Source organism: Suillus plorans (genome assembly GCF_016647745.1).
Source record: "Suillus plorans strain S12 chromosome Unknown HD556scaffold_131, whole genome shotgun sequence".
Taxonomy (NCBI): Eukaryota; Fungi; Basidiomycota; class Agaricomycetes; order Boletales; family Suillaceae; genus Suillus; species Suillus plorans.
Window position 1 is genome coordinate 43,364 of NW_024537515.1, and position 24,587 is coordinate 67,950.

At 45.4% G+C, this 24,587-nt stretch overlaps 9 protein-coding genes across 9 annotated transcripts; 1 reads left to right on the forward strand and 8 right to left on the reverse strand.

Moving 5' to 3' along the window:
• Positions 1-1,305: 1,305 nt before the first annotated feature.
• On the reverse strand, positions 1,306-1,998 carry HD556DRAFT_1216358 (uncharacterized protein; the record flags this gene model as incomplete). Its single annotated transcript, XM_041296695.1, has 1 exon — positions 1,306-1,998. A coding segment is annotated over one exon (693 nt), but the record flags the coding sequence as incomplete, so codon positions are not given.
• A 6,625-nt stretch (positions 1,999-8,623) lies between these two features.
• HD556DRAFT_1216369 (uncharacterized protein) lies at positions 8,624-8,878 on the reverse strand (the record flags this gene model as incomplete). The annotated part of the gene is made up of 1 exon (XM_041296697.1): positions 8,624-8,878. A coding segment is annotated over one exon (255 nt), but the record flags the coding sequence as incomplete, so codon positions are not given.
• Positions 8,879-10,226: 1,348 nt separating this feature from the next.
• Positions 10,227-10,586, reverse strand: HD556DRAFT_1193168 (uncharacterized protein; the record flags this gene model as incomplete). Its single annotated transcript, XM_041296226.1, has 1 exon — positions 10,227-10,586. A coding segment is annotated over one exon (360 nt), but the record flags the coding sequence as incomplete, so codon positions are not given.
• A 2,735-nt stretch (positions 10,587-13,321) lies between these two features.
• HD556DRAFT_1314847 (uncharacterized protein) lies at positions 13,322-14,077 on the forward strand (the record flags this gene model as incomplete). Its single annotated transcript, XM_041301019.1, has 3 exons — positions 13,322-13,492; positions 13,747-13,808; positions 13,864-14,077. The coding sequence occupies 3 exons, from the start codon at positions 13,322-13,324 to the stop codon at positions 14,075-14,077; spliced, it is 447 nt and encodes a 148-aa protein (XP_041152207.1).
• Positions 14,078-14,219: 142 nt separating this feature from the next.
• Positions 14,220-14,611, reverse strand: HD556DRAFT_1451470 (uncharacterized protein; the record flags this gene model as incomplete). Its single annotated transcript, XM_041307961.1, has 3 exons — positions 14,220-14,259; positions 14,313-14,406; positions 14,464-14,611. The coding sequence occupies 3 exons, from the start codon at positions 14,609-14,611 to the stop codon at positions 14,220-14,222; spliced, it is 282 nt and encodes a 93-aa protein (XP_041152208.1).
• Positions 14,612-14,916: 305 nt separating this feature from the next.
• Positions 14,917-15,878, reverse strand: HD556DRAFT_1435369 (casein kinase I delta; the record flags this gene model as incomplete). Its single annotated transcript, XM_041305421.1, has 3 exons — positions 14,917-15,423; positions 15,475-15,704; positions 15,809-15,878. The coding sequence occupies 3 exons, from the start codon at positions 15,876-15,878 to the stop codon at positions 14,917-14,919; spliced, it is 807 nt and encodes a 268-aa protein (XP_041152209.1).
• A 1,017-nt stretch (positions 15,879-16,895) lies between these two features.
• HD556DRAFT_202617 (uncharacterized protein) lies at positions 16,896-18,465 on the reverse strand. The gene is made up of 11 exons (XM_041309892.1): positions 18,143-18,465; positions 18,060-18,092; positions 17,990-18,009; positions 17,923-17,937; positions 17,825-17,863; positions 17,733-17,761; positions 17,662-17,675; positions 17,577-17,612; positions 17,359-17,418; positions 17,175-17,302; positions 16,896-17,116 (listed from the first exon to the last, which is right to left on the reverse strand). Exons 1-11 carry the CDS (start codon positions 18,213-18,215, stop codon positions 16,976-16,978), a joined length of 588 nt encoding a protein of 195 aa, XP_041152210.1. The 5' UTR covers positions 18,216-18,465; the 3' UTR covers positions 16,896-16,975.
• Positions 18,466-19,505: 1,040 nt separating this feature from the next.
• Positions 19,506-21,192, reverse strand: HD556DRAFT_1451472 (uncharacterized protein; the record flags this gene model as incomplete). The annotated part of the gene is made up of 12 exons (XM_041307962.1): positions 19,506-19,706; positions 19,762-19,813; positions 19,871-20,108; positions 20,158-20,292; positions 20,346-20,405; positions 20,568-20,599; positions 20,649-20,662; positions 20,720-20,748; positions 20,812-20,914; positions 20,967-20,986; positions 21,037-21,069; positions 21,120-21,192. 12 exons carry the CDS (start codon positions 21,190-21,192, stop codon positions 19,506-19,508), a joined length of 990 nt encoding a protein of 329 aa, XP_041152211.1.
• A 1,414-nt stretch (positions 21,193-22,606) lies between these two features.
• On the reverse strand, positions 22,607-24,310 carry HD556DRAFT_1451473 (uncharacterized protein; the record flags this gene model as incomplete). Its single annotated transcript, XM_041307963.1, has 13 exons — positions 22,607-22,810; positions 22,866-22,914; positions 22,972-23,209; positions 23,261-23,395; positions 23,454-23,513; positions 23,565-23,570; positions 23,627-23,772; positions 23,830-23,858; positions 23,922-23,960; positions 24,020-24,034; positions 24,087-24,106; positions 24,155-24,187; positions 24,238-24,310. 13 exons carry the CDS (start codon positions 24,308-24,310, stop codon positions 22,607-22,609), a joined length of 1,047 nt encoding a protein of 348 aa, XP_041152212.1.
• Between the last annotated feature and the right edge of the window lie 277 nt (positions 24,311-24,587).

Here is a 24,587-nt window from a genome sequence, read left to right on the forward strand (position 1 = left end):
GAGTGCGACAGGCAATTGGAACAGAGATGTCGTTTGTTGTGAGAACACATTGAACAGCTTTTTCCTTGTTGCTGATCGACACAGAGAGGCTTGTCTGTGCTGCGCATGAGTAGTTGGTGGTGAACATGTTTGCTGACCATTGGGACAGAGTTGTCCCAGATACGATCAGCTGAACACTCGATGAAGGAATGATTGTTTTGCCCAAGACAAATGGCACACACGGCTGGAGGACGTTGCCCATGTGCGCCACTGGAAAAACCCGAGGTAACTTTGCTCAATTTGTCAGAATGAGGGTACTTGGTGCGATCTGAAGTTGAGGCAGTGCACTGCTGCTCAGTGGGTGTACCCCGCCGTTCATGGGTAGCGTGAGCGGAACTCTGACCACCACATCTAGGTCAACCCTGAGAGGTTTCCTCACTGTACACGGTGTAAAAGAAAGATGTGGGCTGGGCAAGTACAGGGGAGCAGTATGTTCAGCCCAAGGGCTTCTGATGAGGCCAGAGCTCAGGAGGAAAGTGAAAGTGATGCAAACAACAGCAGATAGTAATTCCTGGACAGCAGGTAGGAAGTGGGGAATCTAATACCAGGAGTTTACAATAAAACCACAGCCTGTAACTACCTATTGGAGGCATCAGGCATACTGGGATAGCAAAACTGGGAGTATTCGGTAGAAACTGTGTGGGGTTTGGAGTGCAGGTGTCAGGGTACTAGGTGAAGTCAAAACATGATTAGGTAAGCAGCAAAAGTGCGAACCTATTTTGAGGAAATGACTGTAAATAAAGGTGTAACAAAATAGGCTAATATGAGCTCAGCCGGAGGCCAAGTGCTACAGTGGCGTAAGGAATACCCTGCATGCACTGAGGATTCGAGCAACATGCAATGTAAGGCAAGGTGTAATGCATGTTGCAAAGGCAAGAGTGAACACGCAGAAAGTGAAGGAAGGAAGGGTACCGCAAGGCCAATGCATGCAATGCACAATGCACAACACAGATTGCATAACACAAAAGGCGGTGGACAATGATGTATAGTGAATACAAGTTTTTAGAAAACAAACAAGGTGTGATGAATGTTAGCAAGTGCCTACAGATGAAAAGGGTGAACACTGACCTTGAGATCATATTCCTGATTCACTTGCTCTCGTTCAGCATGGTAAAGCTCATCATAGACACTAGACAGCTCCGTGGCATCAATGGTAGAGATATTCCAGGCACCGAAGGGCTGCGGAATGGCTTGGTGCCATGCTCGGTGTTGCTACTCCTGATATGTGAGTAGAGCATGCATCTCCAGTACATTGTCCGAAGTCCAGTACTTATGTAACATTAAGGCGCTGAAGAAGTTGGCTAACATAATCACTCGGGAGTTAGGCCAACCACATTGTTTGAGGGAGGCAATCAAGTGTGGCACTGCACGAGAGAAATCAAGTGAAGATAAGAGGTGATCAGGAATTACTCCAGCGGCTGGGCGAGCGGCACTGGCCGAGATCCAGGTAGTGGATCCATCAATGCCTGCCGTTGCAACCATGCTGTCATCATCCGAAGTACGATAGTTCATCTTTGCATCAGCGAGACCTTTGTTGGTCCAATAGTATAGTTCCACAAATTGTGCTTTGTCAAGTTTGCATAAGGCGAAATCAGCAACAAGAACTTCGTCTGTGGCCCACTTGGGGCATAAATGATCTGGGATGGGAATGAGATGAATACAATTTTTCTTCCTGTCTTCCTCAGCGAGAATGGCATCATGTGCTTTTTGGGTGAGGAGATGCTGCTCGGTAGCTTCGTCGAGTAAGCATTGTTGGTCTGCTGTTTCCAATGTGTTGGCATCTAGTTGTGCTTGCCATTGCACTTTTAGAGCAGTGTTTGTGGCCATCCAAAAATCCTGTAACGTGTTGGCTGCTTGTGCGTCATCCATAGTGTGATTTAGCAGTGGGGTGCGACAAGCTTGAAAAACTGCGGATAAAAAATCTGGACACTGTTGTAGATTAGGATCAGCTACAAGCCTGTTCATGTTGTAGTAGATTCGTTTTGATTTGAGATATCAATGTTTAAAGAGCAAAGACTAGAGAAAAATGATTGATATATGAGCGCTTGCGCCAAGCTGGTGGTAGCGAGAAGAAAAGAAAGCTCTCCTAACCTTAATCAGACCCTACATAGACTTTGTTTGTTGCACATGCTTGTGCCTCACACTTACATAAAACTGGACTCATAGCTGGTTATAGATATGTAATGTATGGCGCAGCCCAGCTAATGTAGCCGCAGTTATCTGTTTTCAGCCAGCTCAAGCCAACTTTAAAATTAGATTAGACACATGATGGCAAACAGAGGACGATCTCAGTGGCAGAGCCTGTCGAGTTATGAGCAGACGAAGGCCAATGAATCTGACGGATGAGGTACGAGCACATGCTAAAGCGGAAATGGACGAGCGCACATTGACAGCGGCTCGTGCCCTCCCTTATTTTTTGTGTCTTTGATTAATATATCCTCCTACTCGTGTTGCCTTATTTTTTGTGTCTTTGATTAATATATCCTCCTACTCGTGTTGCCTTATAGCTAGAGCCGATAATTAGACACATCTCAGTCTTGTCACAAGTACCGAGATGTGAGTACAATTAGTTGCACAACGAGAACATAGCTAACATCTTTCATAGTGTTCGTTCTATTAGGTACATATACCAAATATACACTGAGTCTTGTCACAAGTACTGAGATTGTTCGTTCTATTAGCTCCCTCCGAATTGTCCACTTGCCTCTAAGTTCTACAGAGCCATGTGTATGTGTGTTGATCAATGGGACCAAGTACAGCTAGCTTCCCATGCGCTACTGAAGATGCTGAAAGTGTCCATGGGTTGGGTGAAAGTATGTAAGGAGTGGATGTCAATATCAGAAGGGTGGTGATTGTGCCCGAGGAGTACTAAGTGCAGATATGAGTGCAAAAAAAGGAAGATACTTGATCACAATGACCTCTCCATCCATCTGCTTATTTGAGTGCTGTGTATATGAGGGATTTATCGGATGGATGAGACACGATCCATGACAGATGGTATGCAACGGGGGTTCAAGCGAGGAGATCAAGTGTTGGAGATCCTGTCGATGGTGTTGGATCAAAGGATAACATGTGAATCAAGTCAGTGTATGAGGCAACAAGGGAGGTGAATGCACATATGTAAAGAGATAGATCCTTGATAGAAGGGTTTGATATTTGATGGACTATGGGATTTCATGTACTGCATTGGCCATTTGGTCGTCCTCTGCATCGAAATTGTCTCCTAGGATCTTGTCCAAGGGAAGTTCAATAGTTGGACAAAAGATGCTAAAGCCAGTAGCACAGCCACCACTGATGCCTTTATGGTAGCTCATAGGGTTTGTGAGGGTGGGCATGAGCATGAGCGTTTGACAGCTTGTTGATGAATGAGGTCAGTGGAAGTGTTCCGTTTAAAGTCTGGTGTGGTGGATGGTTGACCGTAAGCGATGTTATACTCTATACTGGAGTTGAAGAGAACAGGGTCTTGAGGGACTGTGACGATTGTGTGACAGAGGCTTGGAAGTGTTACTGTCGAGATGTCTTGTCCATCGATGAGGATATGACCTTGTCCAGGTTGGAGGTCATAGAAATGATAGAGGAGGCACAAAATTTCTCAGTGTGCACGGGGCTTTGTTTGATTGTGCAGTATACACCACTGAGGTTCGAGAGAGGGAAAGAAAACACGACATGAAACAGATGAAGCACCCGGGGTTGGGACAGGCACGGAACAATTCTCTTAGCATCTGTACGCCATCATCAAGATTGAAACCAGCTGCAAGGGAGAAGTCAAGAAGATGTGTTTGAGAGAAAAAATGAGTGAATGATTGAAATCAAGCTATCAGTGAACATAAGTCCAGAAGGACGTAAGATATTAGCAGGAAAACAAAAAATGATGAAAAAAAGAGAGAAAAGTTATTATGGCATTCAATAGACGGTGGCAGCATCCTCAACATCGTCACACTCCTGGTCTGTGATAACTTTGAGAAGTGTCTCATGTGAGCTACTGCCACCTGAAACTCTACTAATGTTAAGTGTTGAAAGCTTGTCAGTCTCTGTGTCACATAGTAGTTCGTATTCCATGTCTGGTTGTGATGCGGCCCATCCTTTGGTGAAGTTGAGTCTCTTTTTTTTCAGGAAGAACTTGACAATTTGTAGCACCTCCATCAGCACTGGGCTGAGGCGGTTACACTTCTGTGTGTTGGTCTCACTGCTTGATGAAACACGCGCTCACAGGGGATGGCAGATGCCTGTATCAGGAGATAGTCCAAAGCAATTGCATAGACAGTTGGAAACATGGCGTGAGAGGCCTGGTTAACAATTCATAGTCAGTAATGAAAGGTCTAACACGAGGAGATAGAAAGATCTTACGGTCCAAAATGAGAGAATATTTGTTCCATTGGGGCTGTGAGTAGCGGTGCTATAAGCATTGAACACCTGAATGACCATTTGGGTGCCTTCATCACAACCCAATGGTGAGTCCACCTCAGGAAGTCCATAGTGGCGTGACCCTAGCGTGTGTGACTGTCACTGTACTGCTTGTATAGTTGGTGCAGAGTCGGAAGCCTGGGTCCCCCTCTTGGTATGCATCTGCATAACACATTAGTTTAATGTGTGCTGCTATTAGTGAAAGACATACAAGGTTAATGATAAAGTTCTTGGCATTCCAAGTCTGCTGTTGGTCCCAATGATGTTCCATCCATGACATCCACGAAGCAGGATCAATGACTATAGAGGGACAGACGACTCAGCGATGAGAACCAAACTCTTGTCAGAATACACAGGACTAACACATGGAGACTGCATAAGCATTGGTGGCACCCATCCGATCATCATATTTATCCACCCACAGCAAACCTATGTCAATCAGAGGTGTGAAGTGTGGAAATTTCTTCGCTATGTGATCCTACCACTGAATCAATAGTTCAAAGGTTGGAACTGCACCACTGAGCATAGGAGTACTGTTGCTTGACATGGCCTGTTGAGCAGCATGTGGTACCTAAATCACACAGTAAAATGGATCATATATTTCAAACACATTAGCACTGACCTCTAAAATCACCTCGAGATCCTATAGAAAGTGCCACTTCATGGGAGTTAATTTCTTGTCAGTGATCAGGCATTGATTCAGGTTTGCAAAGAACAAGTCCATGGCCTTGTCACTATTAGTCCATGACAGATGATTGGTGTAGTGTAAAAGCAAAATACAAGTTCACGCGGGTCTGTAACAATCAGACACTCTCAGATTGTGCACATGAAGGCAAACATCTGAGTATATTCACCTGTGACAATCAGACACTCTGCTCGAAGTAAGTAAAGGTGAATATAAGTATAAACTAGGTATCTTACCTCAGATCGTGCACGCGAAGGCAAATGTCTGAGGTAATGGCTCGAATACGTAGTAGCTTAAATAGAATCAATGATCTTGTAAGTAGATGAGACAAAAGACAATATGAAATGGTGCTGGCCATAGCAGACAATAGATTTAGTAGGTACAATACGAAAGAAAAAGACAAGAGCATAGATGTGAGAACATACGTGTCGCTGGACAATGAATTATATGGCAAACAAGAGCGAACAAGGATGCGCTCGGCTGCGGGCGCACTTGCTATTCCAACACTCCCCCTCAAGGTGAATGCAGTCCGAGTTTGACTGCAAAATGTTTGACTTTCGGCGACAGCAGGGCCTTAGTCAGGGTATCGGCGATCATATCTGCGGTAGGACAATAAATGAGGCGGAGCTTCCCATTGTCGATAATCCAGTGGATGAAGTGAAAATGAATATCAATGTGTTTGGTTCTGGCGTGGTACTGGTGGTCTTTTGTAAGTGCGATGGCTGACTGATTGTTGGAGAAAAGTGTGATGGGCTCCATGAACAGTGCGAAAATCTGGCCAATGAAAGAGCGGAGCCATAATGCTTCTTTTGCTGCGTGTGTTGCAGCCACATACTCGCTCTCGGTGGTTGAGAGAGAGATGATGTCCTGGCGTTTAGACGACCACGAGACAGTGCCTCCGTCAATCAAAAATGTGTACCCAGAAACAGCTCTCCTATCCTCGCCCATACTCCCATCAGCATCTGCGTATCCTGTCAATGCACTCTCAACTCCCCCATAGGTTAACTTCAGAGTGGTCGTTCCCAGAAGATAACAGTAGATTCTTCGTACGGCGTCCCAGTGCACTTGCCCTGGGTTGCTTGAGAAACGAGATACAGTAGTCACGGCATAGGAAATATCGGGACAAGTGCCGAGAGAGGCGTACATAAGTGATCCGACAGCCTCGTGGTAAGGGACATGGTGCATGGTGGCATATTCTGCGCCAGTGGATGGAGATTGCCTGGAGTGAAGTTTCGTGCTGGGTTCCATAGGGTTGGATACTGGTTTCAGCTCTTCAAAATTGAAGCGACGTATGATGGAGTCGAGATAGGCTTTTTGTGACAAGGAAAGTGTACGGTTGTCACGGTTGCAGGTGACTTCGATACCCAGGAGCCAATGCAGCTCTCCCAAATCGGTGACTTCAACGAAGGTGCGTATTTTGTCCTTTAGCTTGGTGATAAGCTCCATTGAAGACGCTGCAATGGTGCAGTCATCGACGTGCACGATGACAACAGTTAGTTCGTCGGATGTGGAGCATGAGAAGAACACAGCTTGGTCAACATCGCATTGTGTAAGTCCAATCTTATCCACCAATATCTCCACTAACTTCTGATACCATCTTCTTCCGCTCTGCTTCAGTCCATATAAAGTCTTTCGCAGCCAACAGACCTTTGTCGAGTGTTCCTTTGACTTGAAACCGGGAGGCTGGCGCATATAAATAACTTCTTTACCGGTGAGTTCTCCGTTCAAATACGCTCCCTTGATATCGATTTGATGGAGTTCTAGGTCCAATCGAGCAGCGAGTGCGAGAGTCGTTCGGATAGAAGAAAGGTTGGCTACTGGGGCATAGGTGTCGAAATAGTTGACACCGGGGACTTGTGAGTATCCTTGCGCAACGAGTCTCGCTTTATGATGGACTATATTTCCAGCGGCATCTTTCTTCGCTTGGAAAACCCACTTCGATCCTACCAGGTTTGCTCCTGCAGGGAGTTCAGCAAGCTCCCATGTACCGGCCGTTTGCAGGGTAGCCAGCTCCTCAAGAATGCCTGCTTCCCATTGTGCCCAATCAGGGCGCCGCTTAGCTTCAGCTAGTGAGGTAGGCTCGAGTGCTTCTGCGTCAGCTGTAAATTGGACTAATGACAGGGCAAGCTCAGCTGGATCATCATCCTCGAGCAAAGCCATCAGCTGCTCAGCATTACGCTCCCCCTCAAACACGGCATTCTCCTCGATGACAACCAGCAGTGGGAAACTGGGTAACTGGATGCCCTTAGGTATGGTACCATTTCCGTCGATGATGTCGAGTACGCGCTGACTTGGCTTCCTTACTCGTTTAGCGATCATTTCTAGCGCTGGTGAGGTTGGTGGGATGGGGATCCTAGAGGGTGGTGGGCATTTTGGAGTCTGAGGAGCTTGTATTGGTTTGCTGGGTACTGCTGCGGGAATCTGTGCAGGAGGTAAGTTGGTTTGTGTCGTTATCATCGCATTGGGAATTGAGTCTTCCTCCCCCTTGTGAGGTAACGACGCGGTATTGTCAGCATTTCAATGGACATTTCGCTCGACAGTGACCCTGCGTCTTGCAGGCCAGAATACTCTACAACTGTTCTCGCTGGCATCGTCTATGCCGACCCATCGACCTTCCTCCACTCATCCTCCCAGCTTATTGCCATCTTCAATGCGGACCCATACTTTGGAGCCCCAGGGTCGAGCACGACTGATGTCGGGCGTCTTTCCGGTAGCTGCCTCAAGTGGGGTTCCCCCATCAAGGGCCTTAGTTGGTGTACGGTTTTTCAACCAGATGGCGTGACGGACGGCTTCCCCCCACAAGGTACATGGGAGCCCACTGTCATGCAACATTGCACGGACCTTTTCCAACAGGGTGCGATTTAGTCTCTCGGCTACTCCATTGTGCTGCAGGGTGTCGTGAACAGTGAGCTTCTGCTTTGTCCCAGTGGCAGCGAGGTGCATGGTGAAGGCTTTGCTTAGGTACTCGCCCCCTCGATCAGAGTGAAGTGTCTTTACCCGGGCGTTGTGTTGGGTCTGACACCACACTTCGAAACCCTTATATGCCTCAAAGGCATCGCTCTTTTTGCAGAGGAGGTGAAGGTACATGAGTCGAGTTTTGTTGTCAGTGAAACTGATGTAGTACATGCGCCCACCAAGTGTGGCGACTGGCGCAGGTCCCCAGAGGTCGGTATGGACCTCTTCGGCGAACTCGCTAGCCCGTTCCCCTTCTCTGACTTTTTTGACGGGTTTTCGTGTGGCTTTAGCATATACACACGACTCACAAAAGGTTGGTTCTCCTGACAAGAGATCCACTTTGATTCCTGAGACTAACCCATGCTCAGTGAGTCGACGAGCAGCGCTTGGGGCAATGTGTCCCATGCGTCTGTGTAATTCCATGACGGTTACCGTTTCCATGGCAGCATGTACGCTTCCACTGCCATCGTTGTGAACGATGTGATACAACCCCCGGGCCGTTTTAGGGATTTGCCCAACAACCTCTTCTGATGGGTCACGAAGGGTGCACTGTCCATCTGCAAAGGTGGCTGAATAGCCAAGCTCGTCAAGTTGTCTGATGGAAACGAGAGTATATCCGACTTCGGGCGAGTAAAGAACTTCGGTGAGTCGTAACTTTGACGCATCAACGCCGTTGGGGACTTCAATGACCATTTCTCCAGTTCCAACAGTGTTGAAAGATTGTTTATTGGCTGCTGTGAAGGGTTTAGGAGGAATTGGAGACAGGGTGTCAAAACGCTCCTTATATGGGGAGATGTGGCGCGTGGAACCCAAGTCATAAAGTTCGACAACAGGTGCGTCATTTCTGGGTCCATCATTGGCTTGGGCTACAAGCTCATCGTCACTGCTTATACTGCCGACAGAGGTCCAGTCTGGGTCGTCTAAGGAGGCAGTGTCATCTCCTACTTCGGAGAAAAAGTCTCCATCATATGACGACATGCCAGTCATGGCGTCATTGTCGTTCAAGGATTCGGAGAGGGTAAGGAGATCTGGAACTGAACTTTTCTCACTGACAGAGCTTTCAGTGTCGAGATCAGACAGCTCATCTATGGCAAAGATGCCATCACTCTCCGAATCGGAGTCTGCAGCAATGTTTGCAGATCTGTTAGTTCGGTGAGTAGTGCCATTGGATTTGTCTGGCGTGGGGCACTGATTTTTAAAGTGCTCGCGGGACCCGCAATTCCAACAAGGGGGACGTGGCCTTCCTGTTCCTCACATTGGGGTCAGCAATATTTAAGAGTGCTTTACATGTTGTACAAAATGTGAAGACAATACTTCAAACTTTGAGCGGTCAAAAACTTCATGTATTTGTAGACATTTTCACCTTGATTAAGTAACAAATTAAGTAACAAATATATAAATTGGCATAAATGTCTAGCTTAACTTGAAATTTTGGCGGTCAAAGTTTTGTCAAACATTAAAACCCAGTTCAAACTTCAAGTTTAGCAGAGAAACTTGAAGTTTGAACTGGGTTTTAATGTTTGACAAAACTTTGACCGCCAAAATTTCAAGTTAAGCTAGACATTTATGCCAATTTATATATTTGTTACTTAATTTGTTACTTAATCAAGGTGAAAATGTCTACAAATACATGAAGTTTTTGACCACTCAAAGTTTGAAGTATTGTCTTCACATTTTGTACAACATGTAAAGCACTCTTAAATATTGCTGACCCCAATGTGCCTGTTCCACCTCGATGGCTTCCTCTATTTCCTCCCCTGAAGGCACGGCCTCGAGGCGTCGAGTCCATGACTCCCATGGCTTCATCAGGGCCCTTGGCGTGATTGCGAGCTATGCGACCATCCTTTCAGTTTCGGCGCTCTGATTCCTCGATGATTAGGGAGATGAGGATATCGGGAGCGATGGTCTGAGTGGTACTGTAGAGTCGGGCGGTTGCGAGTTGCCCGGACGCAAAGCTGGCAAGGTGATTGGGGAGAGACTGGATAATGGTGGACCAGTAATCTTTTTCTTCTATTTGAACTCCTACTGCTGACAGCTCATCACATTTAGTATGCAGTTCGTCGAGGAACGTGCATACGTCACCCCCGGCAGGGCACTTGGACTCCAAGAATTTTGTTCGGAGGTCGGTCTGCGCATAAGCACCTTTTTCGGTGTACTCGCGCACGATCTCCTTCCACATAGCGACAACGTCGGGTAGATTCCATACACATAACATGGTGGAGTCAGGGATGCGCTGGGTAAGCAGATGTTTTGCAAGATTTTCACTCTTCTGCCACTGAGCAAGTGTGACAGGGTCTGGGGGAGATGTGGTGGTTACTCCTCCGGACGTCGTGGATGGGCCAACAGGTTTGGGGTTGGTCCCGTCGAACTGTTTCCACAGCTCCTTGGCTTCAACGGCAATTTGGAAGCGCAAGGAGAATATCACCCAGTTTGTGCCCTTGATATCGAGTTTGGGCACATTGGTAGGTAGAGTGTCTGTAGTGACTGGCACAGTAGTAGACATCTTGAATATACAGCTGTTTCGCAGGAAAACGTGAGACGCAAAGGCTTTAAAGCTCAGGGCTCATAACCTAAAAGCAAAATACAAGTTCGCGCGGGTCTGTAACAATCAGACACTCTGCTCGAAGTAAGTAAAGGTGAATATAAGTATAAACTAGGTATCTTACCTCAGATCGTGCACGCGAAGGCAAATGTCTGAGGTAATGGCTCGAATACGTAGTAGCTTAAATAGAATCAATGATCTTCTAAGTAGATGAGACAAAAGACAATATGAAATGGCGCTGGCCATAGCGGACAATAGATTTAGTAGGTACAATACGAAAGAAAAAGACAAGAGCATAGATGTGAGAACATACGTGTCACTGGACAATGAATTATATGGCAAACAAGAGCGAACAAGGATGTGCTCGGCTGCAGGCGCACTTGCTATTCCAACATAGTGAAGGTTTTCTTACCTGGCGAAGGGTTCGCAAACAATTCAGCATGATGTAGACTGAGTCCCAATGTGTTGGTTCATCAACAAGCAGTTGCACAACAGGCAGCTTAGTAGGTTGACCTGCGTGGTCTAGGAATCATTTGTTCTTGTTACCTGTGAGAATGGTGACTTTGAAACTGTCCCAACACTGGTTCAATATGTGGATTGTGTGCACGAGCACTCTGGCTCGATCAAGGGCTTTAGCATGCAGGGCTTGGACATACACTGTCTTGTTGATGGTCTGACAGCTAACTACCCATGACTTGTCCATGTCTGAAAAGTTAGCGATATGGTACTCGTCAATGATATGTTTGATGCATATGTTGATTATATGGGGGAAGCACAGAATTCAGTGCTCAACAGGATCAAACTCTATCCCATGTTCCTGCAGTAGGTGTGAGTACTCTTGCATGGATGTGTGATTATTGCCAGCATTATTCAAAGTAAAATGACCGGACTAAGTGAATTCAGAGCATGCCATGCAGTACAACTAAAACACTCACTTTCTCAGTTACTTCAGCACAATCAAGGAGGCCCAATATCGATTGCCCTAAGCAGTCTCCTGTGTGACTCCCCAGTGTGTGATTGAAAGCTATCAATGCTGCCTTCAAAATAAGCACAGAACTTTGCTCATCTTTGGCAATCCAGTGGGCAGTGATGTCCATGAATGGGTGGAGGTTAGAGTCTGACCATAGATCAGATGTAAATAAGATCTTTCCCTGCACCACCTAGAAGATTTAAGATATTTTGCGCGACCCTTGAGAACTGTACACTTACCACAAGGTCCCTTTTCAGGACCTCAAAGTACTCGTTAAAAGCCTCAAGGATTAACTCCCAAAATTTTGTACAATGGCAGATGTTGCCATTTAACTTGGGTCACAGAAGACAAATCAAACGTCAGAATTCGGGGACATTCCATGAGGTTTATTGCCTGAAGGCATTATTAAAAATAGCACATAGGAAGTGAACAATAACCCACCTGATCATCTGCCACAACAAACCTCACAAGCTGTTGATGCATCTCATCAACAGTGAAGTTGGGTATCTCATCCTTCAGAGAACCTGACTGCCTGGTTCCAAGCAGTACATCATCATGATTAGGGACGTCTCCAAGTGAATCCATTGTGCAAGACAGATCCCTGAGTCTTTCATGTATCATTGTGACCGTCCATCCTTGCTCAAGAAGAGTGTTTAGAGGCTTGATCTGTATGGGCCAACCATGGCGCCCTGCCTCCTCCAAGTAAAGGATGGTATGATGGCTATATACATGAAAACGAGGACCTGTATTGATTGTGGTACTGCTATATGACGTGACCTTGTATGTTGTGTCAAGTTCATATAGTTGTCTGGTGAAAGATGTAAGAAAAAAAAGAACAGTCACTCGCAAAGTATGCAAACATTACGCCCAGTAGTTGGATGTAATCGGTAAAAGAAATGAACATTACCAGCACCTTTAGCCTTTCTTGTGAGACCACCGGTAGCCAAGAGATCAGTTTGTGTGGGATATGGGTTGTTAATGACCGTCTGAAGCAGGCTAGGACTGTGGGAGCCATAACTCTAGGCGCAGGTGCGTGATCCTCTTCCTCTTCATTGTCATCAGAGATATCATCAAGATTGAAGGTTTCCCCTTCATCAGCCATAGGTTGAGCATGACTGGGGTCAGTGTGGATTGAAGCATTATCCCGATATCTGCAAGGGAGCTGGCGATTTCAACGAGGTTTCATAAGTGCATTTGCAATTGGACCAACAGCAGTGGGGATGGGAACAGCGAGGATGGGAACAGTGGGGATTGGAACAGCAGGGATGGGATATAAACCTTTGTCAGACACTGAAAATGCTGATTTAAACTCAAGCTAACCTTAATCCACAGGGTTGAAAGTTACTCCATTGATAGAGTGGGAGGCCTATGAAAAGGACAGGCTTGCAATTAGTTGAATTGATCGAGTAAAATGAAATTTACCTCACCATTGAGCGAAAGGGCAGTATCATATTTAATGGAATATCCCCCATGCGGCATCCAATGAAGTCATCCAGTGAAAGGGCAGCAACATGTTTGATGGAAAGTTTCCTGGTAGGTGTGCAATGAGGGATCTCGGAGTCTGTCGATAAATGTTCAGTAACTAGTCATTGATCAACATTAACATTACCTTGCACTATGGTCTGTGGGGCTGAATTGCTAGCTATATGTTATATTTGATGAGCTTTGAGGGTAGGATGTTCAGTGATGACTCTGATGAGTCCCTTGCAAGTTGCAAATTCTCATCATGGCATGGTGCAGTCCATGTGCAAAACTATGCCCATTATTCCAGCTTTCTCCGGTCCTTGTGCGCCCCTTTAGAGTCTCAAGTCTCAACTCTCAAGTATATGACACTCCAAATGCCACTTTAATAAGTTGCACGATACAACCGTCAAGTGCGCAATACACGCAGTGTCAAGTGAGTCACGGTCCTGTTGAGTTTGAGAAGGATCATAGTAACACTTTATTAGCATTACTGCAGCATCAAATGTTCATGCGATGAAGTAAAATATTACTACTGCCAATTGTCACGCTGCAAGGCAGATACTATGGTGTAACACCTGCACATTTATTATTTGCACATTCTGCACCTTGCACGGTGTGTGTTTCCCACTCCCAATTTTCTTAATTGAATTTGTGTGTTGTCGTTGTATCAGCTGATTGTTTGTACAGCTAGCAGGCCAATTCATTAGCACCACACTCGGGTATGATGTCTACAAGCACAACACAGACGAGTAAGTCTGTTTCCCGCTATCTTGTCATATCCTTCTCACCTTGTTTCACCTACAGGAGCTTGTGTTCCGTCTCTATTCCAGTTCCTGTTTATTGTGAGAGATATTCCACAGTACATGCATTGACACTGAGTTCTTCAAGCTGGTACAAATATGACGAGACTATGCCAATTGTAACGGCACCTATGTGCCGAGTCCCTGACCCCATTTTTGCACGACCCTCAAACCTTTTCCTTAAGTACATCAACCTGTGTATAAGACAGACAGGATGAACAGATAAATATTCAATGGTACCACCACACTAGCAAATAAATGCCTGAACGATGCGTACACAGAAAACACGACTGTGAGACAAAGGAAGTGAACAGACCCAAAAAAAATAACAATTTCAGATCACCTTGAGAGAAACTTGACTTAGGAGTTTGTGGTATTGCATACTGAGCAAAACTGCTCGCTATGGAAGAATGTTCAGTAATTTATTTTCACGGAAAATGTGACTCAACATACAGGAAACAGTAGCCGTGGCTCATAGCAGTCTTCATGTAAGGTACATTGGCCCTGATCCAGGTATTTGAGCTTGCAGCATCTACAAAGAGTGTGTCTGTATGAAATCAACAACTTGTCAGATAAAGAAATGGTAGGAGCATGAGCAGCTTACAGTATGTTGGTGGACTCTCCACACTGATGTCAGTGGCGTCAGTGAACTTAAGAGTAGCTGGGCTTAATGCTATGCAAAGATAAAGGGAAGTGCTTGTTGACAATGAGAGGAAGGCAAGAAGAGATGAAAGTGATCTGGAGAGAATCATCTTTGATGGTGATCAAGAGCAGCTTGAGTTAGTGAGAAGATATGTACAAGTATACGACTACACATATTCAACAGTGTCATGATTTATCTAGCAGTGAGCTGTTACACAGGCGTAAACTTCCAAAAAAAACAAGCCTCAGTTCATGAGTATGAAGATGAAAGGGAGCACTTACACATGAGTCGATTTATGAAGAGGTGTTGCTTTCAGCGGAGATGAAGGCACTGCCTTAGCCACACTGTGTTCATCGGAGAATGCAGGGGCATGTATGACAGGATCAGACTCACTGAAATCCAGCAAGTATGAAGCTAGTATAGGTAAGGTAGCATGAAGATCATGGAGTAATGAGTGAAGTAGTCATAATCAGGATCCTGTGAGGACACAAGGGAGTGTGTGTAAATGAGAAGACTTGCAAACCCAACAGGGATTCCATGACATAAAACTTCAATGGTAGTGTTTACTTTGCGTTCCAGCATGGTAGAGCTGGAGAGCTTCTTGTGGTCGTCAGTTAACCATGGAAGAGATCCACGCAAGAGATATATCAGTTTATATATCAGCGACTCGATATCATCACGATGACCCATCTCGACTCCCAAATGACTGTTGATCAAGGCGAACGCAGGGGTACCAGTGAGATTTTGGCCTTGGCGAAATGGCACATGGGTTCTAGTCGAAGTGCTGCAGTACTCCTTTGCGATACCAAAGTCGACAATGAAGGTGGTGTGCCTCAAATCATTGAGACCTACCAATATATTCTGTGGTTTAATATCACTGTGCACAAAATTGTGTGAGTGGATATATTCGAGACGTGAGAGCTAGAAAGACGGTGTCAGTTCATTGCAACAACACATTGTAAAGCAACTTACTAGTTGGTCTCCTAGATTCACAACATTGCAAAGGCTGAACTGTCGATTGCATGCAATGAAGAGATTGTGTTTTGATGGCCCAAGGAGGTCGAGAACCAAAGCATAGTAGGTCAACTCTCTACCAAACCACAAGGCACGGGGGATCCCAACTCCACCTGCAAGTTGTTTTAAAATGTTGTTTTCATGCTGCAAAGATGAGTGGTTGATGGTGGGTTCAAGTTTAATAGCAACTGAATCATCCTTTAAGAAGTTTTATGTGTGGTACACAACAGCTAAGCGCAGGTCATATGTTGAATGTGAATCAATATATCATCACCAGGAGAGAATCACATACTGTATGCGCCTGAACCCATAACATCTCCAAGCCTGAATCTGCCATCAACACGGGTAGGGACTTTGTTCATAGTACAAATTACTGTAGAAGCTCAATAGAGAAAATCTAAGCAACACAAGAGGAAATGAGGAAAGGTCTTACCATGTGTTACTAGCTGGCTTGTGCCGGCTTTAATCAGCTCAAGCTGTGGTTCATACATTCCTGGCTTTAGCTGGTTTGCATGGCTGGCCAACACTGCAAACCAGTCCATGTGGCAAATCAGCGGCTTGGCTCACCAGAATTGCCAAACTACCAGTGCATCAGTAGATGCCAAACCTGAGCAGACCCAAACCGAACCGCAGCATTACTAGATGCGAGAGAGAGCAAACAAATTTCGAGATAAGTGAGTTAAGCTGATTAAGGACATTAAGGAATGTATGAATTTCCTGATGTGCATCAGTAAACCAGTGAGACTCAGATATTAGTCAATACTGTTAGATTTTGTAAGCCCAATGCTTCTTTCCAGTACATTACAGTCTGAGTCTCATCAATTTACTGATCAGGCTGAGTATATATGTGAGACTAAAGTGTTGCTCCTGCGACAGAACCTCCAGACACATTCTTCCTCGCATTCAGGAACTTTCTATATGTCAAATAAATATCACAGCGGATCCTCGATCAAATTTCTTCTCCCTGCAGACCACTCGGGAAGCATCTCTCTATACAGTACTGCTAGTCGATACATGTACATGTTCCTGGAAGACAATCGAATTCATGCTAATTTCTGCGTCGGAGTATGCCACGAGTTTGGCATGGTATTTTCGAATGCTCAGGATGAGGCGTGGTCCCAGCACAAACATCTGAATGACCAATAAAATTTGAGAAACACCATCGATTATCTGAGCTCCAATAGAAGTCGAATTCTACAAAAAATGATGAGCAGCGGTTACACACAGATGTCAGAAACAGGTCGGCGCACAAAGATTTTGGGAGAGAGGAAAGCAAGCTGGAAGCAAGAGACACCAACAAAGCTAACATGTGCGGAACTTCAGCAGAAAAATATAACCGTGGTCACATCACAAGTTCACCTTGTAAAATAAAGAACATGAGATTGTATCAGCACTCTGAAACAGTCCCCGATGGTCGATCCTGTTGATGGGCCGAGTCGTCGCAGGTCACGGAAGTGTTTCACAACAATCCAGACTGAAAAGCACAGTGCGAGGGCCTCCCAAACAGTGTTGAGAATCGAAACCATTGAAAACAGAAGCTGCTCGTCCCCTTCATATAGTACATAACCGCACACATATGTGCCAGAAAGTATGAACTCCTCTGGTGTTTGTCCGATGAGCCATCTTCTTCAAGTGACCAAGTAAAGCTCACCCAGTACAATATCGTTGAGTCCTATTACCGTGATCACTCCGCAGGCGATGTTTACAGCCAGGAAGATAATAACAAGGAACATAAGAATTGTTCTAGATCCCTGATACATGGCATGCAACCGAGAAATCATGATGACTTGCATCGTGTCAGTCATGTCAATATCGCAGAGGTATTGCACCTAGGTCACTTACCGCCCAACATGGCAGTCACGATCACAATTGTGCCACTTACTGCGTAGTCCGCGATAGTACCTAAAACTCCCAATTAGTGAACACCATCGCACTAGTATCAAAGACTCCGACTTACACCTATCGAGTCACTATGTTGAGCCAAGTTCAATGGTTGTAATCTCACTCACCCCTACATATGAGTATATTGCTTGGACGGGAATGAGATGGTTGCAGAATACTCACTGTATCTGTCAGCGATACCGATGGCACATACTCTATGTCCCGCTGGTCAGAAATACGAAATACAGCGCACATGAGGCATACCCAGAAGATAGATACTAATTGTCAAAGACGAGCTATTAGCACAGTGCAAAGTTGTTGGTCTCGACACCTACAAAGAAAACGGTATTCCAATGAAGCGTATCTAGAACATTTTGGAGTCAGCACAAGTTTCCCAGCACGTTAAAGCACAACATGAGGTACTAACAATCAAATACAGCACAGTCATGAGAGACCAGCGTTGTCGCTGCCGCGAATTAATTGCATTCTCTTGTTTTCTTCTGATACGGGACTGTTGTCACTCACCCAGATGAGTTCAATCTATGACACCATTCTTAGCGAGTTGGCTGCTCCGACGATGTCATCGACGTACCTCTTGTCTCAGTGTTAAGACTGGAAATATCATGAGAATGTCAGCAATTTTCGAATACTGTCCTGCTCACCCCAATCGTATACTACTATGACGCAGGCGGCAACTGCAAAACCCCAAGTCAACGTTAGATCTAGACATATTGATGCGACAGACCTTCGAAATAGCTGAGAATAATATTCAAGTTGATTTGCGGCCACAAACTGGGATCATTTGAGATGAAGGTCATGTTCGAGGGATGGGTGAAAAGGGATGGGTGTGAGCGAATGGGCAGCGTTCGTGCTAGATATACCACCGTTCAGCGCTCCCTACTCTACGGACATACATTTACATACAGAGGGGATACACATGTACACACATACACACAGTAAATGGTCTAGGACTGTGTCTAATCTGAGAATCGACGTCATTGGCAAATTGCGAAGTTTACATGAAGTTGGAGCGCGTCGGTCTAAGGTAGACAAGCTGTGATAAAAGCCATTACTACCTTCGGTGTCTGCCGAGAATCGAAAAACTCAGTTGGACTTTGTTTGTACACGACAAAGATACTCCAACCCTTTTCACCCACTTGATTGGCCACCCCTTCACGGATACATTATGAACACTGTTCACATTTTGCAATTCATTCAAACCCTTCACCTTGTCTTCGTTCTAAATACGATCGCTTTCGCTATCCGTCTCACGATATAACTCATCTTGCCAATCCTCAGCTCATCCTCGCCCGGCATCAAGTTCAAATTTACATGTAAGTATTACACGTACTCTAGCCAGCACGCTGGCATAGCTATTTGCCACACTCAATGTCATTCCTAGATATCTTCTCTACAGACTTCCGATCTGAGAATGCCTGCCCATGTGCACCCACTCTAATCTGCACGTTCCAATATGGAGTTTGTGCCTAAAAGAATTGGTACAGGTGTTAAAGACGGCTTATTTGTGGCGTCTATTTTTGAACAGCTGTAAGTTGTTTACCCGTTCCACCACTCTCGGCGACATATGCTAGGCTGACCGTCGATACATCAGCACTCATGCGTCTGCTGTCCTCGAGCATAGCTTTCACATATTGTAAGTACTTGCATACTCTCTGTCCTCAATCCTCCTTTCACCTTATGTCGTATCTGGTCCCCCTCTCAGTACCATCAGACTTGGAGCCACGTACGTTCTTCTTGACCCATCGGATGGAAGAAATCACATCTGAGCACTGATGAGTTATCAGCCATGTGGCTTCATGATTCGCAGTATCTATTTGTCTAGACAGTGGAACACCAACGCGCAGAATCAGCGGTCAAGGCACTTTTACTGACTCTCGTTGTATTTCAACAATGGACCAGATTGGTTGCTAGACGGTCCGGATAATTTCCCCTTAGCACTTGGTTCAAGCGCGGGTACTTCGTTCTAGTAGTGATACAACAAGAAATAGCGTTGTCTAGACCTTTCAAATGTACTACTGTCAAATAAATATCACAACGGATGCTCGATCAAATTTCTTCTCCCTGCAGACCACTCGGGAAGCATTTCTCTATACAGTACTGCTAGTAGATCCATGTACATCTTCCTGGAATACAATCGAATTCATGGTAGTTTCTGCGTCGGAGTATGCCACGATTTTGGCATGGTGTTCTCGAATGCTCAGGATGAGGCGTGGTCCCAGCACAAACATCTGAATGACCATAAAAATTTGAAGAGCACTACCGAGTATCGAAATTCCAAGATCTGATTTCTACAGAAATGATGAGCGGTGATTACACGCGGATGTTAGCGACAGGTCGGCGCACCGCGATTTCTGGAGAGAGAGCAGCAAGATGGAGGCAAGAGACACCAACAAAGCTAACATGTACGGAACTTGAGCAGAAAAATATAACCGCATTCACATTACAAGCTCACCTTGCAAAATAAAGTGCGTGAGATTGTATCAGCACTCTGAACCAGTCCCCGATGGTCGATCCTGTCGATGGGCCGAGTTGTCGCAGGTCACGGAAGTGTTTCACAGCAACCCAGACAGAAAGGCACAGTGCGAGGACCTCCCAAACAGTGTTGAGCCCCCAGGCTATTGAAATAAGAAGCCGCTCATCGCTACCAATCCCATAATCGCACGTATGCATGCCAGAGAGTATTAACTCCTCTGGTGTGCCAAATGAGCCGTGGCCTTCAAGTCAACAAGTAAAGCTTACCCATTACGGTCTCGTGGAGTGCTATTGCCACGATTACTGCGCAAAATATGTTTACAGCCAGGAAGATAATAACAAGGAACATAAGCATCTTTCTAGATCCCTGATACATGGCATGCAACCGAGAAATCATGATGACTTGCATCGTGTGTCAGTCAGGTCAATCTCGCAGAGGCATTGGGTCAACTTACCACCCAACATGTCAGTCAAAATCACAATTGAGCCATTTACTGCGTAGTCCGTGATGGCACCTAAAACACCCAATTAGTGAATACCATCGCACTAGTATCAAAGACTCCGACTTACACCTATTGAGTCATTATGTTGAGCCAAGTTCAATGGTTGTAATCTCACTCACCCCTATATATGAGTATATTGCTTGGACGGGTATAAGATGGTTGCAGAATACTCACTCCATCTGTCAGCGATACCGATGGCATATATTCTGTGTATCGCCGGTCAGAAAAATGGAACGCAGCGCATATAAAACATACGTAGAACAGAGATACTAGTTATCAGAGATGACTCATTAGCAAAGTGCGAAGATGTTGATCTCTATACATACACAGAATATGGTATTCCAATATAGCGTATCTAGATCATTTTGGAGTCAGCACAAGTTGCTCACCACGCTCAAGCACAACATGAGGGACTAACAATTAAATACAGCACGGTAATGAGAGACCAGTGTTTTCTCTGCAGCGAATTGATTGCATTCTTCTGATACGGAACTCTTGTCACTCACCCAGATGAGTTCAATCTATGACACCATTCTTAGCAAGTTGGCTGCTCCGGCGATGACATAGACGTACCTCTCCGCTGAGTGTTAAGACTGGAAATATCATGAGAATATCAGCGATTTTCGAATACTGTCCTACTCACCCCAATCGTATACCATCACGACGACCGCGGCAACTGTGAAACTGCACGTCAATGTTAGATCTAGATATCTTGATGCGACAAACCTGTCCAATAGCTCAAAAAAACATTCGAATTGACATGCGGCCAGTAACTGGGATCATTTGAGATGAAGGTCATGTTCGAGGGATGGGTGTGAGCGAATGCCCAGTGTTCGTGCTAGATATATTGCCGCCCAGTCAAATCGTACTCCACGGACATACATTTACATACAGAGGGGATACACACGTACACACATACATACAGCAAATGGTTGAGGACCGCATCTAATCTAAGAATCGACGTCATTGGCAAATGACATGTTGGAGCGTTAGTCCAAGGTAGAGAAGCTGTTTACCTTCGGTGTTTGCCGAGAATCGAAAAATGAATTCTCAGTTGGACTTTGTTTGTACGTCACAAAGATATCCAACCCTTTTCACTCGACAGAAAGGGCTCGACTCATAAGTAGGCAGAGAAAACTATTGGTCTCCCAGGTACGCCTTGAACTGAACATATATGTTCTTCTGTCAATTCGCTAGATAATAAAACTTGGAATGCTAACAGAATCGGCGATCTAGTTTTAGACTAATAGACCTTCTCAACACAGCTCGTGTCGTCGTCCCTTGTACAAAAGTGCGTCTTCCAGGATTCATATGCCTGACCTAACCTGGCATCTACTCTCGGCAATTCTTCCTTCTCGGAACTACCTTGTCCGTCACGCGGATTGTCGAACATGCGTTTCCCTCAACTTCTCGCCATCAAAACACCTCGCGTCGTTCAAGTGACCATTTGCCTGCCAATTGGTGTATGTATGCATGCAAGTTTGTATCTCGTTAGTGTTTTACTTTGATAGTCGTGCTTAGCAGGGGCTTCAGTAGACCTCATCTCGAGCTTGTCATGCTCATTCGCTACAGCCGAGCGATGAGTCCGCGGGATTCCTTCATTTTCCTTCTCCGTGGCCCGAATGGATAGATATCAGCCAGGTGGGCTTCACACTTCACAGTCACTTTTTCATCATTTCAGTGCGAAACTTCGAAACCCGGTAGAATCACCCGTCTGGGCACCTGCACAAATTATCGTCGTATCTGGCATCAAGTACCATGGGGATCAAGGACCCTGTCAGTTGCTAGACGTTGAAACCGCCAGCTTTGCACTCTGATGAAGATGCTCTGCCTCCTGGCTATGTATAACAAGTGTATGCGTTCTATGTACTCTCGGACCCTGAACCTCCTGAGACCTTGACCTTTGTCTCTACGCACTCTAGGTCTCTGCACTCGCCCCGCACTGGCTCTAGCTCTCCTTTCCTGCTAACTCTGCACCCTTCCTAGCCCTGCTCTTTTGCTAACGCCGGCTCCGCAAAACCTTGCTCGAGCTCCCCATTGTAACATATTCCAGCTCACCGCTTGGTGCAAGCATAGGTAAGTAGCTACTCCGTTCCTGATGCCGACCTAACTAACCTTTCAAATATACTTCAAAACACCATATATTAAATAAATAACACGACGGATTCTCCACCAATTTCTTCCCCCCTGCAGACGACTCGGCAAGCATTTCCCTACACAGTACTGCTAGTCGATACATGTACATGCTCCAGGAAGATAATCGTATTCATGGTAATTTCTGCGTCGGAGCATTCCACAAGTTCGGCGTGGTATTCTCGAACACTAAGGATGAGGCGTGGTCCCAGCACAAACATCTGCACGACCGATAAAATTTGAACAGCACCATCGAGTACCTGATCTCCAATAGAATTCGCATTCTATAGAAATGATGAGCAGTGGTTACACGCAGATGTCAGCCACAGGTCAGCGCACCAAATTTGGAGAGAGATAAACAAGCTGGATGCAAGAGACACCAACAAAGCTAACATGTGCGGAACTTTAGCAGAAAAATATAATCGCATCCATATTATAAGCTCACCTTGCAAAATAGAGAACGTGAGATTGTATCAGCACTTTGAAACAGTCCACGATCTTGGATCCTGTCGAGAGGCCGAGTCGTCGCATGTCACGGAAGTGTTTCACAGCAATCCAGACTGAAAGACACAGTACGAGGACCTCCCAAACACTGTTGAGGACCGAAATCATTGAAATAAGCAGCGGGTCGTTCCCTTCCAATTCATAACTGCACATATGCGCGCCAGAGATTATCAGCTCCCCTGGTGTTTATCCAATAAGCCCTGTTCTTGAAGTCAACAAGTAAAGCTTACCTCCTACGAGGTACTTGAGGGCTATTACCATGATCACTGCGCAGGCGATGTTTACAGCCAGGAAGATAATAACAAGGAATATAAGCATTGCTCTAGATTCCTGATACATGGCATGCAACCGAGAAATCATGATGACTTGCATCATGTGTCAGTCAGGTCAATATCACAGAGGTATTGCACCTGGGTCACTTACCGCCCAACATGGTAGTCAAGGCTACATTTGTGCCATTCACTGCGTGGTTCGTGATAGTGCCTAAAATTCCCAATCAGTGAACACCATAGCACTGGCATCAAAGACTCTGACTTACACCTATCGAGACATTATGTTGAGCCAAGTTTGATGGTTGGAATCTCACTCACCCCTACATATGAGCGTATTGATTGCATAGGAATGAGATGGGTGCAGAATACTTACTGCATCTGTCAGCGATACCGATGCCATATTTTCTGTGTGCCGCTGGTCAGAAAAATGGAACACAGGCAGCGCATGAGGCATACCCAGAATATTGGTACTAGTTGTCAGAGATGAGCTATTAGCACAGTGTAAAGTTGTTGATCTCGACACATACACAGAAAATGGTATTCCAATATAGCGTATCTAGATCATTTTGGAGTCAGCACAAGTTGCCCACCACGCTAGAGCAGAACATGAGATACTAACAATCAAATACAGCACGGTCATGAGGGACCAGCGTTTTCTCTGCCGCGAATTAATTGCATTCTCTTGTTTTCTTCTAATACGGGACTCTTGTCACTCACCCAGATGAGTTCAATCTATGACACCATTCTCAGCGAGTTGGCTGCTCCGGCGATGACATAGACGTACCTCTTGTCCGAGTGTTAAGACTGAAAATCATGAGAATATCAGCAATTTTCTAACACTATCCTGCTCACCCCAATCGTATACCACCACAACCAGCGCGGCAACTGTGAAACCGCACGTCAACGTTATATCTAGACATCTTGATGCCACAAACCTGTCCAATAGCTCAAAAAAATATTCAAACTGATATCCAGCCAGTAGGTGGGATCATTTGAGACGAAGGTCATGTTCGAGTGATGGGTGTGAGCGAATGGACAGCGTTCGTGCTAGATATGCCCCCAGTCAGATCGTACTCCACGGACATACAGAGGGGATACACATGTACACACATACATACAGGAAATGGTTCTAGACTGACCTGTCATTGGCAAATGACAAATTTTACGTGTTGGAGCGTTGGTCTAAGGTACTCTAGACATATTGCTGTAATAAAAAGTTAATCACTACCTTCGGTGTTTGCCGAGAATCGAAAAATGAACTCACTCTGATCAGTAAGTGTGATGA